General features: G+C 47.1%; 1 protein-coding gene across 2 annotated transcripts in view; it reads right to left on the bottom strand.

The window, feature by feature from the left end:
* AK1 (adenylate kinase 1) overlaps nt 1-18,331 on the bottom strand; it is a 56,384-nt gene that overhangs the window by 26,364 nt on the left and 11,689 nt on the right. Inside the window, exons 4-8 of one of the 2 annotated variants that reach the window (XM_082208934.1) lie at nt 17,935-18,107; nt 16,670-16,783; nt 16,231-16,422; nt 13,809-13,899; nt 10,467-10,546 (exon numbers count right to left, since the gene is read on the bottom strand). In XM_082208934.1, the coding sequence (XP_082065060.1) occupies nt 10,467-10,546; nt 13,809-13,899; nt 16,231-16,422; nt 16,670-16,783; nt 17,935-18,107 (650 nt within the window). Of the gene's footprint in view, nt 1-7,586; nt 7,700-10,466; nt 10,547-13,808; nt 13,900-16,230; nt 16,423-16,669; nt 16,784-17,934; nt 18,108-18,331 lie in introns of those variants that run through there. The other variant, XM_082208936.1, reaches the window with a different exon arrangement.

Here is an 18,331-nt window from a genome sequence, read left to right as displayed (position 1 = left end):
ATCCACAGAAAATCCAAATTGTCACTTGTTCTGATTCACTGTTAAAGAGCAGGTTTTCATGGAGGAAATGCAAGGGAAAAGAAGAAGAGCTCATGGACATAGTGCTTTACAGTGTGGACCTGTGCCCAGAAAGGGGGAAAGCTAAGTGTAGATAAGCCTTTAACAGCATCCCTCATTTTTTCTTAGCATGCTGTATTTGTCACTTTTTAAAATTTGGTGCTGGGATTGGTTCCATTCAGGAGCTCCTGAATGGAGTTTCCAAGTGGAGTTCACCCCTGCCTAAAATGCAGTTCACGGTTGGTGGCAATGAGCTGATCGCCACTGACGGCACACTCCTTTTCTGCTCCACCCCACACAATTCACTGTTTTAATGTCTATATTCAGAGCACAAGAAAAGCCTTCTGAATCAAGTCCAGGGCCTGCTACTCAAACACCCTGTTCCCAAAGTGGCCAACCAGATGCTACAAGGTGAACCCCAATAGCAGGACCTGAACACAACAGCATACCCATCAACTGCCCTGGAAAAACCGGGACTTCCCATTTTTTCCCAGGTGAGCAAGGCAGCCATTTTGGGTGCCCTGCTTTCACATGATTTCTGGCCAAGATCTAACCCCCCAAAAAAGTAGGAATTTGAGGGGTCTCATTCACTGCCCCAAAATGTGTGTTTTTGGGTGCCATTCCTTTTTTCACATCTGTGATTTTATGCGGGTCTTGTGCATCACACAGGATTTCAGACCTGGAAGATGATGTCGCAGATTTGGGCAGCATCACATTGGAGGTTATGCAACAGCGCTCTCCAACAGTGGAGGCAGAACACAGCTATTATGTCTGGTAGCCACTGATAGTCTTTATTCCCATATGAGAATTCCTCTGTTGTTTAGTCGTGTCCGACTCTTCGGGACCCCCTGGACCAGAGCACGCCAGGCCCTCCTGTCTTCCACTGCCTCCCGCAGTTTGGTCAAACTCATGCTGGTAGCTTTGAGAACACTGTCCAACCATCTCGTCCTCTGTCGTCCCCTTCCCCTTGTGCCCTCCATCTTTCCCAACATCAGGGTCTTTTCCAGGGAGTCTTAGAATTCCTCTAATCTGCTTCTAATGCCATTCTAGTTGGTGGTCATAGTGAATCTTGTGGGAGTGAATTCCATAGTTAAACTAGGCACCCTAAGAATAATTTTTCTTCTTTTTCTCTGTCCTGAATCTTCCGCCAACATTATAGCTTCATTATTTGTCCACAGGTTCTAATATTACGAGGGAGGGAGAAAAATGTATCCCTATCTACTTTCTCCAAACCACACATAATTTTATACACAACTGTCGCATGTGCCCAATGTTGGGGGCAAGGGACAAAACCCTGAGGAACAGCAAAAGCTAGCAACTCATGCCAAGCTTCCCCCACCCTTTTAATAAGGCATCCCAGTGATTGACAAGATTAAAGTTTGGCAACTCTAGCAATAGATAGGAGCCAAAAGGGTAAGTATGTTTCCGAGCACAATTCAAAGTGTTGGTGCTGACCATTAAAGCACTAAACGGCCACAGTCCAGTATACCTGAAGGAGCGTCTCCACCCCCATAGTTCTGCCCAGTCACTGAGGTCCGGCGCTGAGGGCCTTCTGGCGGTTCCCTCCCTGCGAGAAGCCAAGTTACAGGGAACCAGGCAGAGGACCTTCTCGGTAGTGGCACCCGCCCTGTGGAACGCCCTCCCACCAGATGTCAAAGAGAAGAACAACTACCAGACTTTTAGAAGACATCTGAAGGCAGCCCTGTTTAGGGAAGCTTTTAATGTTTAATAGGTTATTGTATTTTAATATTCTGTTGGAAGCCGCCCAGAGTGGCTGGGGAAACCCAGCCAGATGGGCGGGTTATAAATAATAAATTATTATTATTATTATTATTATTATTATTATTATTATTATTATTATTATTAGGCATCATTCACAGTCCCTTCTCCCTCTCTGTCTTCCTGTATTCCAGGGATACACTTTATGATATGGAGAACAAATACCTCATGCAGCAACAAAAATTCAAACTCCTGTCTCTAAACAGCACTGACAATGCCTTCCTGCTAAGGCTCTGCTGTCTTATTAGCTTGTCTCTGTTTTGTTTGCATTCAGGGTAAGACATGGGATTTGAAAACTGGAATTAAATAGCAGCTTCAGGCAGTGATTACCACTGGGGAAATGGTACGATGGGGGCGGTGATTCAAATGTCTCTCCCCCCCCCAGGGATTAAAATATGTACTCTCTTTCATACAAACAGTGTTTATGAAGCATAAGCCAGAATGCTCCAGGAGCCCTGTTGTACCCAGCCTCCCGAAAAAACCCTTCTGTCTAGGAAGTCTGACTTCAGTCCCTAGCTCTGCAAGTCACTAATATTTCTGGCCTCAGTCCTCTATCTGTAAAATGGGAATGCCCTGAGGGGGAACACTATACAATAGATAGTTTTGCTGGCAAACACGTGGCCACACCTCATTCCTGCACCAAAGTAACAGCCTTGCTTTTGGGAAGAGTCCCAAAGGAGCAGGCACTGAAAATAGACCTGTGGTTCTTTGCAAAGATCACTGCAACCCACCTCACTGGTCTGACTGAAGAGGGAAGGAGTGGGGTCCAGTTACACTCCGCAACAGACACACCTAATAAGGCCAGATGACCTTGAGGTTTTGCTGGCTTCAGAGTTCTAAGTATGGGGCACCCATAATAAATCTCAGAGGGGTCGCATCCTTGCGATGGAGAAGACACACTGGTATTGTACAGCAAAGTGGAGGTTTTTCTAAAGTTAAAAATGACCTGTGCATATGGATGGATGGATCTGTCTATATCTGGCCCATGTCAATTTTGCATGTGCTCATTCACAATGTGTTCAGTCTCATTTCCACATTAAAAAAAATGAATGGAAAAGCATATCTAAATATGTTATTTAACTAAGTAACCTCCTCTCCACTGATACAGAGAAAAAGAACACCACAAATTATAAACAACACACCATATGTGAGAGGTGTGTGTGTGTGTGTGTGTATCAATCACACACACACAGAGACACAGACACTGTCAAATAAACGAAGAAACTATAAGCAACAAAGGGAAAAACAATAATCTGACAGTAATCAACACAAAACACATTTATAAATACATGGGGCAGCACGCCTGTTCACTTAACTCACCAATTTCTCTCCACATTCTCTCTAGGGAATTACTCTCCCTAGAGCACCCCTTCCCACCCCATGGGGTTGATACCGAATGAAGTGTCAGCTTCTGGACATGAAAGCTCCATAAAGCCATCGTGATTAAATGGCCACAGTTAAATTGAGCATCTTCCATGAATTTGCCTCATTCGCCTTCAAAGCCATGTTTAACCGCATTTAAACACACACCTGCAGAGTCATTTGGAACATCCTCCTCCTCTGTTATCCAGGGTTGCCAATGTAGTGCCCTCCATAAGTTGATGGACAACTCCCATCTTTCCACATTGGCTACCCCTGCTGTGCACACAACTAGCAAACTTATTGTCCAAGTGTCAGCCCACCTGCTTGTTCATCTACCCAACAGTAGGGTAGTGTGGTATCAGATCATCAGAACCACAAGCACAGAACCTTCCCATCGGCTGGTTCTTTTTAACTGGGAAGGAACCTGAGGCCCTTTGCCTACACAGATCTGTAACTGAGTTATGGGCCAACCGCATCTTGGTAAACTTTACAAGGTAGCTATGAATCATTATTCCCATAATTGCATGGAGACCATCTCCATGGTGAGGAACGGGAACTCTGCCTATCCTCAGAAGTGTGCTTGACTTTGTTATAAGCACCCACTGCTAACCCAATGGTAGATTCAGAATAACACTCTGATATCATATATTATATAATATAACATATGCTTGGTAATATCCACAAATTGGCTCGCAGGGGGTTAGATTTGTCAGATGCAATTGCCTTGCACAAGATGAAGAAGAAGAAGAGTTTGGATTTGATATCCCGCCTTTCACTCTCCTTCAGGAGTCTCAAAGCGGCTAACATTCTCCTTTCCCTTCCTTCCCCACAACAAACACTCTGCGAGGTGAGTGGGGCTGAGAGACTTCACAGAAGTGTGACTGGCCCAAGGTCACCCAGCAGCTCCATGTGGAGGAGCGGAGACACAAACCCGGTTTCCCAGATTACGTGACTACCGCTCTTAACCACTACACCACACTGGCTCTCAAGCTGATGTTCTTCAGATATTTTGGCCTACAACACCTTTACACAGAATTATAGTTGGAAGAGACCATGAGGTTCCCTGCATTGAGTAAATCTTTTGCCCGAAGTGGGTCTTTGAACCCACAACCTTGGGAATAAGAGTCTCATGCTCTACCAACTGAGCTATCCCCAGCATCATACAACCATGCTGGCTGGAGTTGACAGTCAGACTCCAAAATGTATGTCACCTCAAAATTTCCATAAAAACTGAGACCCTTCCTAAAAAAAACAAAAAAACATAGGGGGCTTGCAAGTGCCTTAGAGTACTTTGCAGTGCCTTGATTCACATGCCTTCCAAATCCCCACAATGGCTACCATCAGGTGAGCTGGAAAGCTGTTATTTGGGACACATGCTCCAAGACACCTTGATGACTAGAGGAGTCTAACAACTGACACCTAATGTTCAAAGCTTACATCAGGGATGAGGAGCCTCAAGCATGGGGGGGGGAAAAAGGCAAATTTAGCCTTCCAGGCCACTGTATTTGGCCCTTAGGACTCCAGCCAAGCCATGCCCCCACCCCAGCGGCTACATTCCTCACAGCTCCTGCTCTGCACCTTCCCTGTTTTTGATTAGTTGCAATATGTCCTTGAACGCTGACGGTGCCTCTTGCCTGCCAGGGTGGTGATGCCCATCTTTGGATGTGCGTACAAACACCTGACTTTGGAGTGGGTGGAGCACAGCCTACAGTGCAAAGTTTAAGAGTCATACTGGTTGCTCCACCCACTTTGGCTTTGGTCCCGCCCACAAGGGGATGATGCCCTTAGGCTTCAAAAGAGCCAGATCATCTTAGACCGGCTCAGGGGTGCCAATGTTGAACAAAATATTTTTTTGGGGGGAAGCCCGGCCCTGTATAATCTATCACATGATGTGTTGTACGCATGCCATTTGAATGGCAATACCCATCGACTTTGGAGGGCCCCGGCCCCCTCAAATATTTTAGGGGGCGGGGACAAAGCCCTCTCGGCCCCTGGGAGTTGACTCCTATGGACTGGCTAGAGTGGGCCAGCCCACCACTGAACAAAATGCTGTGGCAAGGAAGTTCTTCCTTGATTCATGCATTTAAATCAGCCTTGGGTGGATTTTGTGCAGCAGTCAGGAATTTTACACACACACACACACACACACACACACACACACACACCCCTTCTCAGAAATGGGTTTCACCATTAGCTTCTCGCTTTCCCCCAAAAGGTTTTGGTTTGGTTGCAAAAGCCTGTCATGCCAAGCCTTTGGCACCTTAATTTGAAATGGCTGAATCCAAAGTTGGTTCTCTTTGTAGGAGACCCACTGAAATTGATGGACATGACTACTCAGTGGAATTTAGTTGTATGAAAGACATATATATGTGTGTGTTTGTACACACACACACTATTTTTAAAACAACCACCACTCTACAGGTGACAATAATAAAATAATAATAATAATAATAATAATAATAATAATAATAATAATAATATAATTTATTATTTATACCCCGCCCATCTGGCTGGGTTTCTCCAGCCACTCTGGGCGGCTTCCAACAGAATATTAAAATACCATAGTATATTAAACATTAAAAGCTTCCCTTTTTCCACACACCCAGGAGGAAAGCATATTTCTAACATGATGCTACGACACATGAGCGCACCATCAGAAAACAATTCAGCACTTTTCTTCTTTCAAGCTATTATTTGTTTATCTTTAACCATAGCCAGCTGCCATATCCAAGGTCGAACTCTTTGTTCACCTAATCCTGGAAGCAGCATTGACTATGGACTCTGACTTGCAGCAGGTCTCCAAGGTCTGGGGTGGGCAGGGTTTTCCACCTGTTGCTCCTGGGTCCTTCCAGCTGCAGATGATGGGAACTGCAAAGCAGGTGCCCTACTACTCAGCTACATTATGGACACAGAGAGCTGCCCTACACCAGCTCAGGCTGTTTGCCTGCCCACCCCAACACCCTCTATCCTGTGGACTGACACCAGTTCCCAGCATGGTTGATGGTCCGGGATGATGAGTGATGTAGCCCAGAAGCATCTAGTTGCCACTAGTGTGCACTGCAGCTGGTAGGGCAGAAGATAAGGCCAACAAACAGTAAGTGGTACCACATCCAATAGCTGGAGGAGCCAACTAATTTTGGTTTTGTTCCCATTCTCCCTGCTGTGTCCTACAAGGAGCAACTCTGAGAAGGAGGAAGCTGGCAGGCAGGGCTACCCCCTCAGCTGAATAATGACAAGGATGTAAGTAAGAAAGCAGGTGGTTGACAACAGACTGAGGTTGATGGAGAAGTACCTTGTTCAGCCTAATGGACCAGTCTCTGCTATTTTGGCATCCTCCAAGAGGCAGCTGTTTTGCAAGGACCTGGACCAGGGAGCCTTCTCCGTGTCCTTTCATGACAGGATATAAACTCTGGAGCTTCTGTGTGCAAAGCAACTGCTCTCCTGTTGGCTTACTGCAACCAGTCAAGCTTTCTTGTACAAACGCACACCTCAAGTGCATTTGCACATCCTGAGCAGCAAAACCCCACATACCCGTTTTAGGTACATAAACAGAAATTTCATGTTCACCTGCCGGTTCCCAGCTTGCAAAGCACCCCACTTTCTTCCCTCCCGTTCTTGCTGGCTCTTTTCAGTCTAGCATTTCAATAAGCTGCAAACATTGGCTGCCACTCTCTCTCTCTCCCCCCCCCCCCGAAGTTTCTTAGCAACTAGCAAAGCGATTCAACATTTCCAGCCAGACACCGGTAAAAAAAAAACCCAGAACGTGCCTTTCACAGGGATCTCCCTGTGGCTGGAGGTGTGAGGCTGGCCATGGGGGCGGGGGGCGGGGAGCGCATACACACTGCGATTTCTCTTAATGGCATGACTTGTGGGGGGTGGGGTGGATATCCCAGCGATGCAAGATGGAAGGAACACTGACCTTGAGCGAATTAACAGGGGAGATTCCTAATGATCCCAGACGCACAACCCAAGCAAGACATGGGTGTGTGTATTGCACACACCAGCGCCACCACAACAACAGCAGCACGCACGACTGACAAACCAGCCAGAGGGATCAAATTCTGAAAAGCGCACAGCACTGCATAGTTCCATTGTTACTTGTCTGCAAGCAAAAGGGACTTAGCAGCCAGCCGAGGGTTTGTACCCTACTACTGAATCCCTGACGACGGCGACGACAGAGACCATGAGCAACATAATGAAAATATCTGCCCTGCTTCCTCGTTCTGCCGGGTGGTACCCAATGAATGAAAACAATAAAAACAAGAATTGCAGCGTGCGCTCCCTGGCTGCATTAAGCGGTTGCGTGTGTGTGTGTGTGTGTGTGTGTGTGCGGCGGTGTGTCCTTTCCCCAGAATCCCTGCCCCAACAAAAGATCCGTACGTACCTCTCTCAGCGCTGGGGTGCAGGGGGACAAGAAAGGGGGGTCGAGGAAGACGAGGGCTCTTTCTCGCCAGAAGCTTGCCCCTGCATGGGATATCCAGCTATTTTTACCACTCTATATACACGGCTGCCAGGCGCGTGGCATGCTGGGAGCAGGGGGGGGGACACACTCTCGCTGCCTGACACCCGATGCCCGGAGACCTGAGCTGCATAGAAATGCTATGGGGATCATTGGGCAATAGCTGTCAACCTTCCCCCTTTTTTTGCGGGAAATTCCCTTATTCCAGCGCCGTTTCCCGCTGCTATCCCGGATTGTTAGATATCCCGTAGACTGTCCCCGGGACAGGTGAGGCTGCAGGTCCGTTATTTTGGCTGCTGGTCCCTTATTTTCGAGGCTGCTGATCCCTTATTTTCAAATCTGAAAGTTGACAGCTATTGGGGGGCGCACACAAAAAGAGTGGCAAGGAAACCGCAAGAAGGTGCCTGAGAGGGAAAGGGAGACGCCAATAAGGAAGCGAAGCTCTCCCTGAGTTTTCTATGTCATCACAATGACAAGAAAGGTATTGGGGGGGGGGAACCTTTATCAAATTAATGTGTTATTATATTTATCTGGGTTTTGGGGTGTGTTTTTTTCTTTAAAAAAGAATGCTGTCTGAGATCCTTTTTCACTGGAGATGCTGGATCTTTATTTACACTTCGATTTGTTTGGTTTCATTGATAATCTTTATAACTATGTTATGGGTAATGGAGCCTTTTTTGCTACCTGTCCCGACCTCCGACCTCCGTGGGCTGACTTTGGCAGGTGAGTGGAACATCCCACCTGTCAGTTGCCTGATGCCATTATGATGTCAGGTAACTGACAGGTGGCTTTCCAACTGCCAAGTCATGTGCGTAAAACTTCATATAACTGGGTAAAAGAGTGTAGAAATGGGTTTATCTTAGTGAAAAGTAGCTTGCCAAAAAAAAAAAAAAGGATTATATTAGGATTAGGCGCATGAAAAATGTATGGTTTGCAAAACTGTGATCAGAAATCTTTTATCTTAGGAGAAATTAGCACCAAAATGCGAATGAGGAAAGCTCTTTTTCAGACAAACAAACAACAGAAACTTATGTGGAGAACTGGAATTAAGATTGGGGAAAATGAGAAACCAGAATTGACAGGTTCTCCCATCCAACCCAGAAACCAAAATGGACAGGGCATTTGCCCTTCCAAACTACATTATGCAGATGCAGGGGGGGGGGCTAAGAGGAGTGAGGGATAGTGGAAAGTAAAGGAATGTCAATGAAGGAGTGAAGGGCACAGTGACCTGGCTGCTTCTGGGAAGAGCCATATCTCAGTAGCAGGACACCTGCTTTGTATACAGAAGGGCCCTGGTTCAATCCCCAGCATCTCCTGTTTGGAGTGGGGGCTGGAAATCTCACACACTGGAGCTAGCAAAGAGAGCCACTGTTGATCAGCACACAATGTCCTGGGCTAGACATATCACGGGTCAGACGTAGAGCCCCTGTGTTGCATGCAATATTTGTTGTTTTTCCCAGTTGTGAGCCCAGAGTAGCGAAGGTAGGAAGAGATGGAGGAAGATGGATCTGTCTCTGGGACCCTGGAAAGATGCCAGTCTGGGTGAAGGCTGTCTGAACAAATGAACTCCTCAAAGGCAGCTTCTTATAGTACTAGTGCAGGGATGGCGAACCTATGGCCTTCCAGATATTGTTGGACTCCACCTCCTACTGGTCCCAGCCAGCATGACCAATGGTCAGGGGCAATGGGAGCTGCAGTCCAGGGGGCCACAAGTCTCCCAAAGCTGCCCCACACAGTTTGTAAACTAGGACCCTCCAAATGATGTTGAAATCAATTTCCATCAGCCCCATACACCTTTGCCATGGGTCAGATGATGAAAGATGGAAACCATTATGAGGGGAAGGGCTGTAGCTCAGTGGTAGGAGTTTACTCTTTGCATGGTGAAGGTCAGGGGTTCAAATACTGACATTTCCAGGTGAGGCTGGGGGTAAAACTCAGAAAGCTGCTGCCATCAGAGCAGGTAGTATGAGGCTAAATGGACCAATGGGTGCAATGTAGGCAGCCATATGTGTTCATAGGGGCTGGGTCTTATGGAAGAGGAGGGCATATTAAATTGGGTCCCCACACAAAAAGGATCAGGGAAATGTTTCAAGAAGCAATAGGGCAAAGGCACCAATCACCAGGCAACCTTTCACCAAGGTCCTCATCCTTGGCTCCTCCCGGTGGGAACGGGAACATCCCCCATCTGAAACCCTGGAAAACTGTGAATTAGATGGGCTAATGGGTTAACCCCTGCTCAAAATGGATGAATGGCTAACTTAGGCAAATTAAATGGGTCTACTCTGAGTAGGACTAACACTGGATACAACTCCCCTCCCTACTCCACAGGGGCATTTGAAGGCCCATCTTGCCCTGAGGGGAGAAGCAGCAGTAACAGCTTTTTTCTAAACAAGCATGTTGCCTTTCCCATTTTTTTGAAGCTCATCCCCCACCTCCCAAAAATAAGAGTAATCTTGTGTAAACCACTTTGTCAAGGTCCACCTGAAAAGTGGCATATAAATCCTGCAAGCAAGCAAACCGAGCAAAATAAAATAAAAGCAGCCTCCGGTTGCATCCAGTACTTTACTTTCTGCTTAATGGACAGGGGTTAACTGTCAGCCAGTAGTTGACCAATGCCAGTTTTTTACCTCCTGGGCATCTGACTCTGCTGTTTTCCCGTTGTGAAGTCCCGCTTCCCACCCCTTCCCGTTCCTGTTTTTGACCCAGAAAAGAGGAAGTGGGGCTCCAATCCGGCCTCAGCTCTGGAAGCAAGTTGGGAGGCTTTCTGCCAAGAAGCCAGACCTATGACATGCCACTGCTGCAACCTTACCTGCCCCCAGTTCTGTTCTTCCTTCGGAGAGTCTTGGCTGGGGCTAAACAGATTGTCCAACGACGCCAGCAGCGGAGACTCTGAATCAAGAGACAGAAAACAGGAAACAAAAGATGCCTGGAAGGTTCCATGTGGTGGCGGGCGGCAGGGGGAGTAACACAACACACCAGGGTGCTGACAGAATCCTCCCAGGTGGTAAAAGCAAGTCTCGGTCTCAGCTGCCATCGTTTTGGGATACTGGAAAGCAGAAAGCTACATGGGGCTTTGTAGAGCTAGTCCTTGAAATTTGTCCACCATTGTCCCCAGGCAACCTGAAGCTTCACATGAGAAGAGCCCCGTTGGATCAGGCCAACGGTTCTGTTGGTTCATCATCCTGATTCCAAATGGCCAACCCAATTCCTCTGGGGAAGACCGCAAGCAGGGCACAGGAGCACAGCAGCGCCACCCCCTGCCATTCCCAGCAACTCTCATCCAGAGTAGACACTGTGTTTAGGACCAGGAAAATATCTAAACTCTGCAGCTGGAGTAAAATTAGGCAAACATTTATATTAGACGCCCTACTCACTGCAAAGCAACTCACAAGTGCATGGGCAGTAGCCAAGGGAGTGGGTGGTTGTCCCCCCCCCCAATCAATACAAATCAGTACAAATCTGAGGTTCTGCCCCCCCCCAAATCCTGGCTATGCCCATGTACAAGTGTGGCATCAGCCAAGGACCTGGGAGGTAAAAGGTAAAGGGACCCCGGACCATTAGGTCCAGTCATGACCGACTCTGGGGTTACGTGCTCATCTCGCTTTATTGGCGGGGGGTAGCCGGCGTACAGCTTCCGGGTCATGTGGCCAGCATGACTAAGCTGCTTCTGGTGAACCAGAGCAGCGCATGGAAACGCCGTTTACCTTCCCGCTGGAATGGTACCTATTTATCTACTTGCACTGCGTGCTTTCAAACTGCTAAGTGGGCAGGAGCAGGGACCGAGCAACGGGAGCTCACTGCCGACCTTCTGATCAGCAAGTCCTTCTGATCGGTTAAACCACAGAGCCACCCACATCCCAGGACCTGGGAGACCAGGGTTCAAATCCCTCACTTGGTCATGAAGCTCATTGGGTGAACTTGGGCCAGTCACTGCCTCTCAGCCTAATCTACCACACCAGGTTATTGTTGGGATGAGATTATAAATTAGGGTCAATTTCCTCTCATCTCCCACCCTCCTGCAGGTTCTCTGATGATGTTGTCTCCCCCACCCACACCAGAACTCAGGGACAAACTAGAGGTGATGAGAGGCATCTCTCTGTTAATTTCATGGGCATGACTGCCCTGCCTATGTGCATGGAGGGGAGGCTGTTGAAGGCTACAGCTGAAGGCCAGAGCTCTGCCCCTGCCCCTTCACGGCCTAGGACCCTCGTACCTACGGGACCGCCTCTCCCGGTATGCCCCACGGAGAGCCTCAAGGTCCATAAATAGCAACACCCTAGTGGTCCCGGGCCCTAAGGAAGTTAGATTGGCTTCAACCAGAGCCAGGGCCTTTTCAACGCTGGCTCCGGCCTGGTGGAACGCTCTGCCTCATGAGACCAGGGCCCTGCAGGATCTGATTTCTTTCCGCAGGGCCTGTAAGACAGAGTTGTTCTGCCTGGCCTTTGGCTTGGAGCCAATTTGATTTCCTCCCTCCCTCTCTTTCTTTTTCCTTTTTCCTTTCTCCTCCTGTGATGAGGCTGCATTTTAATATTTTAATGTTTCAATGTTTTAATGTTGTATTTTAATCTTGTTTTTAAGTTGTTTCCATTCAACTTGTTTTTATTATTACTTGTTAGCCGCCTGAGCCCGGCCTTGGCTGGTGAGGGCGGGGTATAAAGAAAAATTATTATTATTATTATTATTATTATTATTATTATTATTATTATTATTACTACTACTACTACTACTATTATTACAGGTGCAGGCAGCAATGCTCCCAAACACCAACTGCTGGAAGCAGCAAGAGGGGAGACTTGCTCTTGTGGCCGGATCCTGTTTGCAGGCTTCCCATTGAGGCATCTGCTTGGCCACTGTGAGAAGAGGATGTTGGGCTAGATGGGTCACTGGCCTCATCCTGCGGGCTTTTAAGGTGTAACTCTTTCTCCTATCACATTTCTCTATTGCCCCTGGCACTTTTCACCTACCTTCCCTTCTTTTATTCCTTTGCGTTCTGATACTGGAAGGGAGGTTTTTTCACCCTTTACTCTTCCAATATAAAAAATTAGGCCCATCTCTTCTTGCCTCCCCGTCACTCCCTATGCCTTCATCAATGAATGGGGGAGACACATGAGCAGCAAAGGTGCATTTTGGCTAATGGTCCCCTTTCACTTCAGTTTTGTTATTTCCTCTCCTGGCACTTGGGTTTGTGCACTTACTCTCCCATTGAAAATTCAGCTTTCCAGCAGAATCCGAGACCAGGGAGAAGAGTCGGTGAAAGAAGACTGGAAGAAATTCAAAGACTACTTACGGAAACATTGTAAAATGAATGAATGTTAGAAGGATGTTGGATAGAAACTAAGCGGTTTCCAGCTGTAATGTTTTAAGAGATATGAAAAAAAGAGGTTTCACAAATGGGTAAAAGTTTAATGGTAAGGATTTGCTGAACTAACAAATCGAACTGGAATACAAAGAAGGGAGGTATGAGGAGGTCCGAGGAAATAAGTGTATGGAAGTTATGTTATTGAAAATTAATGTGTGTTTTTAACTGTTTGTTATTTTGTATGTTTATTTTTCTTTTTTCTTGTTATATCTTAAAAACTTTTAATAAATATCTTTAAAAAAAGAAAAAGAAAATTCAGCTTTCCAAATTGTAGCCACAGGTTTACGATTATTGCCTTCCTTGCCATCAGAACATTTTGTAGAATTGTGGGCTCTTGCTGCCAGGACTGAGGCATAGACAGGTGGCGTCCAGGTCCAGATCCAAGCTGAGCAACCAACAGATTCACCAAGTCCCAAACTGGGAGTCTTTTCAATCCTCCCAGTCCTGGGCAACTAATGACCAGCCAGGGTGAGTGTGTGACTCCAGACTCTGAGTTATACCTCACTGTCTGGGATGAGGCTCCAAGCCACCATAATAATTGCTCCCCAGACACAACAGGTACACAGAGAGCCAAGGAATGCCAGCTCTAGTCCTGGCTCCTCTTCAAAGCACCTCTCCCACCTGGGAGTATTGGGGGGGGGAGCCCTGAATAGAAGGAAGCTCTGCCCCCTAAGGCAACCATGCAATCACAGGCTTGACTCGAGCTTTTTTTTTTTTTTTTTTTACAGAGTGCTGTTCTCCTTACCTTTCAGACCCCCACCCTGATGCAAACAGGTGCCCCCCTGCTCTCACCTGGAAACTCCATCCTTTCCAGGTGCAGCCGCTGCTGAACATAGGAGCCAATGTCTTCAAAAATCTCCTCCTCCTCTCTGTCTGCAGCAAACTGGAAAGAGAAAGCAGGGGGAGGGAGGAAGGTGCTGTTAAATCTTTCTCAGGCTGGTTACAAAGGAGGAGCACAGGGCTTGCTGTGTTCATTTTGAGAGGCCCCCATCATGATGAAGCGAGGTGTGCCTTAAGGGATCAGGCCAAAGATACCATATTTTTCCATGTATAAGACTAGTTTTTTTCCCCCTTTAAAATAATGTCAAAAATTAGGGAGCGTTTTATGCACAGATACATCCCCTCCTTTTCCTAAACCTGAGTCCCCCAAAACAGGGGGCGTCTTATACATGGGGGTGTCTTATAGATGGAAAAATATGGTATGTCTAGGCCAGCTGCTTCTGACAGGTCATAGATGTGTGATGCCACCCTTGATCGCAGAGGCTGCCCACCAATGGAGTAGGACTACATATCCCATCATCCCTGTCTATTGGCCATGGTGGCAGAGGTGGATGGGAGTCCAATAACATCTAGAGGGCTGCAGATTTGCCTATCTGTGATCTAAGAAGATACCTTCCCTGCTGTCTCGAGGAAATGCCTCTTCCAAGCACAGACATTTCATCCATTTCTTGCACACAGTAGGAATTGCTGCTTCTTAGATCTGTAGCCTGTTTCTGCTTCTCTCCTCACTCTGCCCCCCATCCTACTCTCCCTCTTTCTCTGTGGGTGTTCACAGGTTACCCTAGAGAGTTTAATAGTCTATATCCCTATGTAAACAATAGCTAAACGTGTGAAAAAGTCTCCTCTCAGTTTCTCATTTTTCCAACCTTAAGTTCAGTTCTCCCTGTTTTCACATCAGTTTGCAATGGTTTTGAAAAACAAGGCCCCCATGAAAATTTATCAGCTTTTTAGTGCAGCCTTTTAGACATCAGCCTTTGCCTTGCATTGGTAATGGACTGGATGAGAGTCAACAGACTGACACACAATTCAGATAAGACTTGAGGCACTGTTAATGGGTGGTTCCCTAGACCGGATGGCTGGGGGATCACCTGCTCTGGATGGGGTTACACTGCCTCTGAAGGAATGGGTACTCCCAGATCCTTTGCTGTCAGGTGGCCTCAGGGTGCAGAGAGAGTGCCTCCCATCAGCTTTGGCTGGTGGCCCAGCTATGCCCCCATCTGGACAGGAATAGCCTAACTACTGTCATCTTTGCTCTGGTAACCTCTAGGCTAGATGACTGCAATGTGTTGTATGTAGGGCTGCATATGAAGATGGTTCAGAAACTTCAGCAGCCAAGTTGTCCACCAGGACAAGATGTTTGGGGCGTATAATGCCAATCCTGGCTTGACTGCACTCACTGCCCAATTCAAAGTGCTGGTTTTGACCTATAAAGCCTTAAATAGCTCAGGACCACAATTACCTCAAGGACCGCCTCTCTCCATAGGAACCTACCTGGACCCTGAGATCATCTTCTGAGGCCCTCCTTCGTGTGCCTCCTCCATGAAGAAGAAGAAGAAGAGTTTGGATTTGATATCCCGCCTTTCACTCCCCTTCAGGAGTCTCAAAGCGGCTAACATTCTCCTTTCCCTTCCTCCCCCACAACAAACACTCTGTGAGGTGAGTGGGGCTGAGAGACTTCACAGAAGTGTGACTGGCCCAAGGTCACCCAGCGGCTGCATGTGGAGGAGTGGAGACACGAACCCGGTTTCCCAGATTACGTGACTACCGCTCTTAACCACTACACCACACTGGCTCAGAGGGTGGCAACATAAGAAGGGGCCTTTTCTGCAGTCTGTGGAATGCTCTGCTCAGCAAAGTTTGGCTAGCACCTTCATTACATATCTTTATGTGCCAGGTAAGTATGTTTCTCTATAACCAGGCATTCGACCAATTCCATGGCCTCTAAAATGTGTTTTGGGGGGAACGAATGTTTTGGGCTTGTTTCTATTTTATTATGTATTTTGTGTTCTTGTTTTGTATTTTTATGTTGTGACCTTTGGATGAAGGATAGTATACAAATGTAATGAATATTTTTTTTGGGTATGCTATTTTCTCTAATAAAACATTTCTGCAAAGAAATTTCCCCTTGTATAGTGGATTTTGTACATTATTTTCATCAATATATGCATTTTATGCATGCTTTGTACTAGTATATGTATTTTTGTATGCATTACTTGGCTGGAGGAAGTGCATTGAAAAATTCAGAAAAGTGCAAATTTTGAAGGATGTCTGTGCTGCAGTTTGTGTACTGCATCAGAAAGTGTGAGTTGCTTCAGCTCGCCTTCAAATGCCAACTGAAATTAATTCCTGCTCTGTCTCCAGTCCTGATGAAAGCCAATTCTCTTTCCCAACGCCTTAGAGCATCCCCACCAACTCAGTTCAGGAAGGTCCTTACCCGGACAATGGTTCCCTTTTCTTGGTAATACTTCACTATCAGTGGCACATTCTGCTTGAATGTCTCCAGCCTGCGCCCAATGGCATGGGGGTTATCGTCCAGGCGTCCCTGCTCCTGGGCACGCTTCTCTAGCCTCTGCCGGAGCTTCTGGCTGGGGCAGGCCAGGAAGACGACAAGATCTGGGGAGCCGATCTGCCAGAGAAGGGAGACAAGTGTCAGGTTTTAAACATGGCGGCCATCCTCTCACCCTTTTTGCTGCCCAGGGTATGTCTGGAGCACTACAAATTGCCGCTGGTTTCATCCTTGTTCCCAGTGTTTCCCTTCTCTTCGTTTTCTTCTCTATGTTCCTCCACTTTGGTCCATCTAGCTCAGTAACGTTTGCAATGACTGGCAGTGGCTTTCCCAGAGTTTCTTTCACTCTGCCTGGTTTGTCTCCTACCTGCTCCTCAAAGGTTAACACCTGGCCAATGTCTCGGGGAAAGCCATCCACCACAAAGCCTTTCGCATCTGGCTGCTTTATAAATTGTTGCTTCAGCTCCTCAATTGTTGTTTCCTGAAAGGCAAAGAGAGGCATCACTGGGAAGGCTGAGGCTCTCAGCTCCTTGCTTGTGGGCCAAGCAAGATGAACAGGAAAATAACAAAAAGTGAGCACCTTTTTAAAACAGTGGAGTTGCCAAGTTTCTGTAAGCCCTGGCTGGGAAAAGATGAATGACGGTGACTCCCAGTGTTCCAGTCAATTACACACTGAGCATCACAGGCTAAAGTTTTTAATCTGAGCCAGAAAAGAATGCAAATCTGTCTTCTCACCTCCAAAGCCCTTCCTTCTCCCTCGTCCACTCATTTCCTTTCCTGCTGCTGCTCCAGCAATTGCAATGGGAGGGAGATAAATTCTACCCCAAAAAAATCCTCTTTCTCACAAGAGGTGGTAAAGGGGAAAGACACTGTATTCCCTTCCACCCTTCCAAGCAAGTTTAATTATTATTATCTTTAGAGACAGTCAAGCCTATTTGTGCCAGCTTGTGACTGCAGGTGCCTGGAACCATGCATCGCCACTGGGGGCATGCCCTACATCATCACACCCCCGGTGTGCCAACGTCACTCATGCACGTAGAGTATGGGTATAGCGATGTAGCGCACACACGCCGGGGGGGGGGGCGTGATGATGTAGTGTGCCCAAGCCCCGCAGCATGCACATGTGGCCACGCCACACTTTGTGGAAGCCATGGCACCCAGGGCCCTGGGACTTGGTGCCTATGGCCAAACCTATGCCAAAAATGGTCTTAGACATTTTGGTCCACCATCTTGGTTCAAAATGGTGGCTGGCATCTAAACATCGAGGAAGACTGCTGCCCCCCCAGCTCAGGAATCCCCGTGCCAAGTTGGTGATTGATATCTCAAGAACAGATGGACAACCAGATGGACAAAGCACTTTCCAAAACTTATAGAAGATCCATCCTAATTTGCTTGTGGAAAGCTTACACTGAGTCTAGACTATGTCTGGTCTTGACTTCAGTGTTAGTTCTGATTTGTGATTTGTGGGGCAATTGTACAGTGATGAGCATTCATCCTGATCTGCTTGCGGTGAGTTTGTATGTCTTCCTGTTAGCCAGCTGCTTATCCTATACATTTCAGTGACTTGAATCCACCTCTGAAAGTATTGAAACAACATTGGTTGCTAAAATTCTGAAAGCCAATCATTCTTACCGGTGGGGCCAGCTCCCCATTGGCGATGATCTTGGCGATCAGCTCCCACTTCCTGTCGCTGTTGGCATGATGAATCATCTGCTTGCGCAGGATCTCACCAACAGAGATGCAGGTGAATCCAAAATGGGAGGCCATCCTATTGCTCTGAGTTCCCTTCCCACTCCCAGGGCCCCCTGCAATCCAAAAAGACAGCTGAACAATGCATGTAGAGCAAGGAGTAGAAAACCTTTTCAGGTGCTGTAACCATAAACAATAACAACCAAAACACATTACAAAGTACACAACCAAATGGAACCATATCCACATGAGATCTAAAAATAAATATACAGAAAGTAAAATCAGTAACAGCAGCAAAAACAAAACGAAAACGTATCCCCCTAAGCAATAACCCAGACCA

The sequence above is a fragment of the Podarcis vaucheri genome (assembly GCF_965113315.1).
Source record: "Podarcis vaucheri genome assembly, chromosome: Z".
Taxonomy (NCBI): Eukaryota; Metazoa; Chordata; class Lepidosauria; order Squamata; family Lacertidae; genus Podarcis; species Podarcis vaucheri.
The sequence above is the reverse complement of the archived record's forward strand: the minus strand, read 5'-3'. Positions and strand labels throughout refer to the sequence as shown.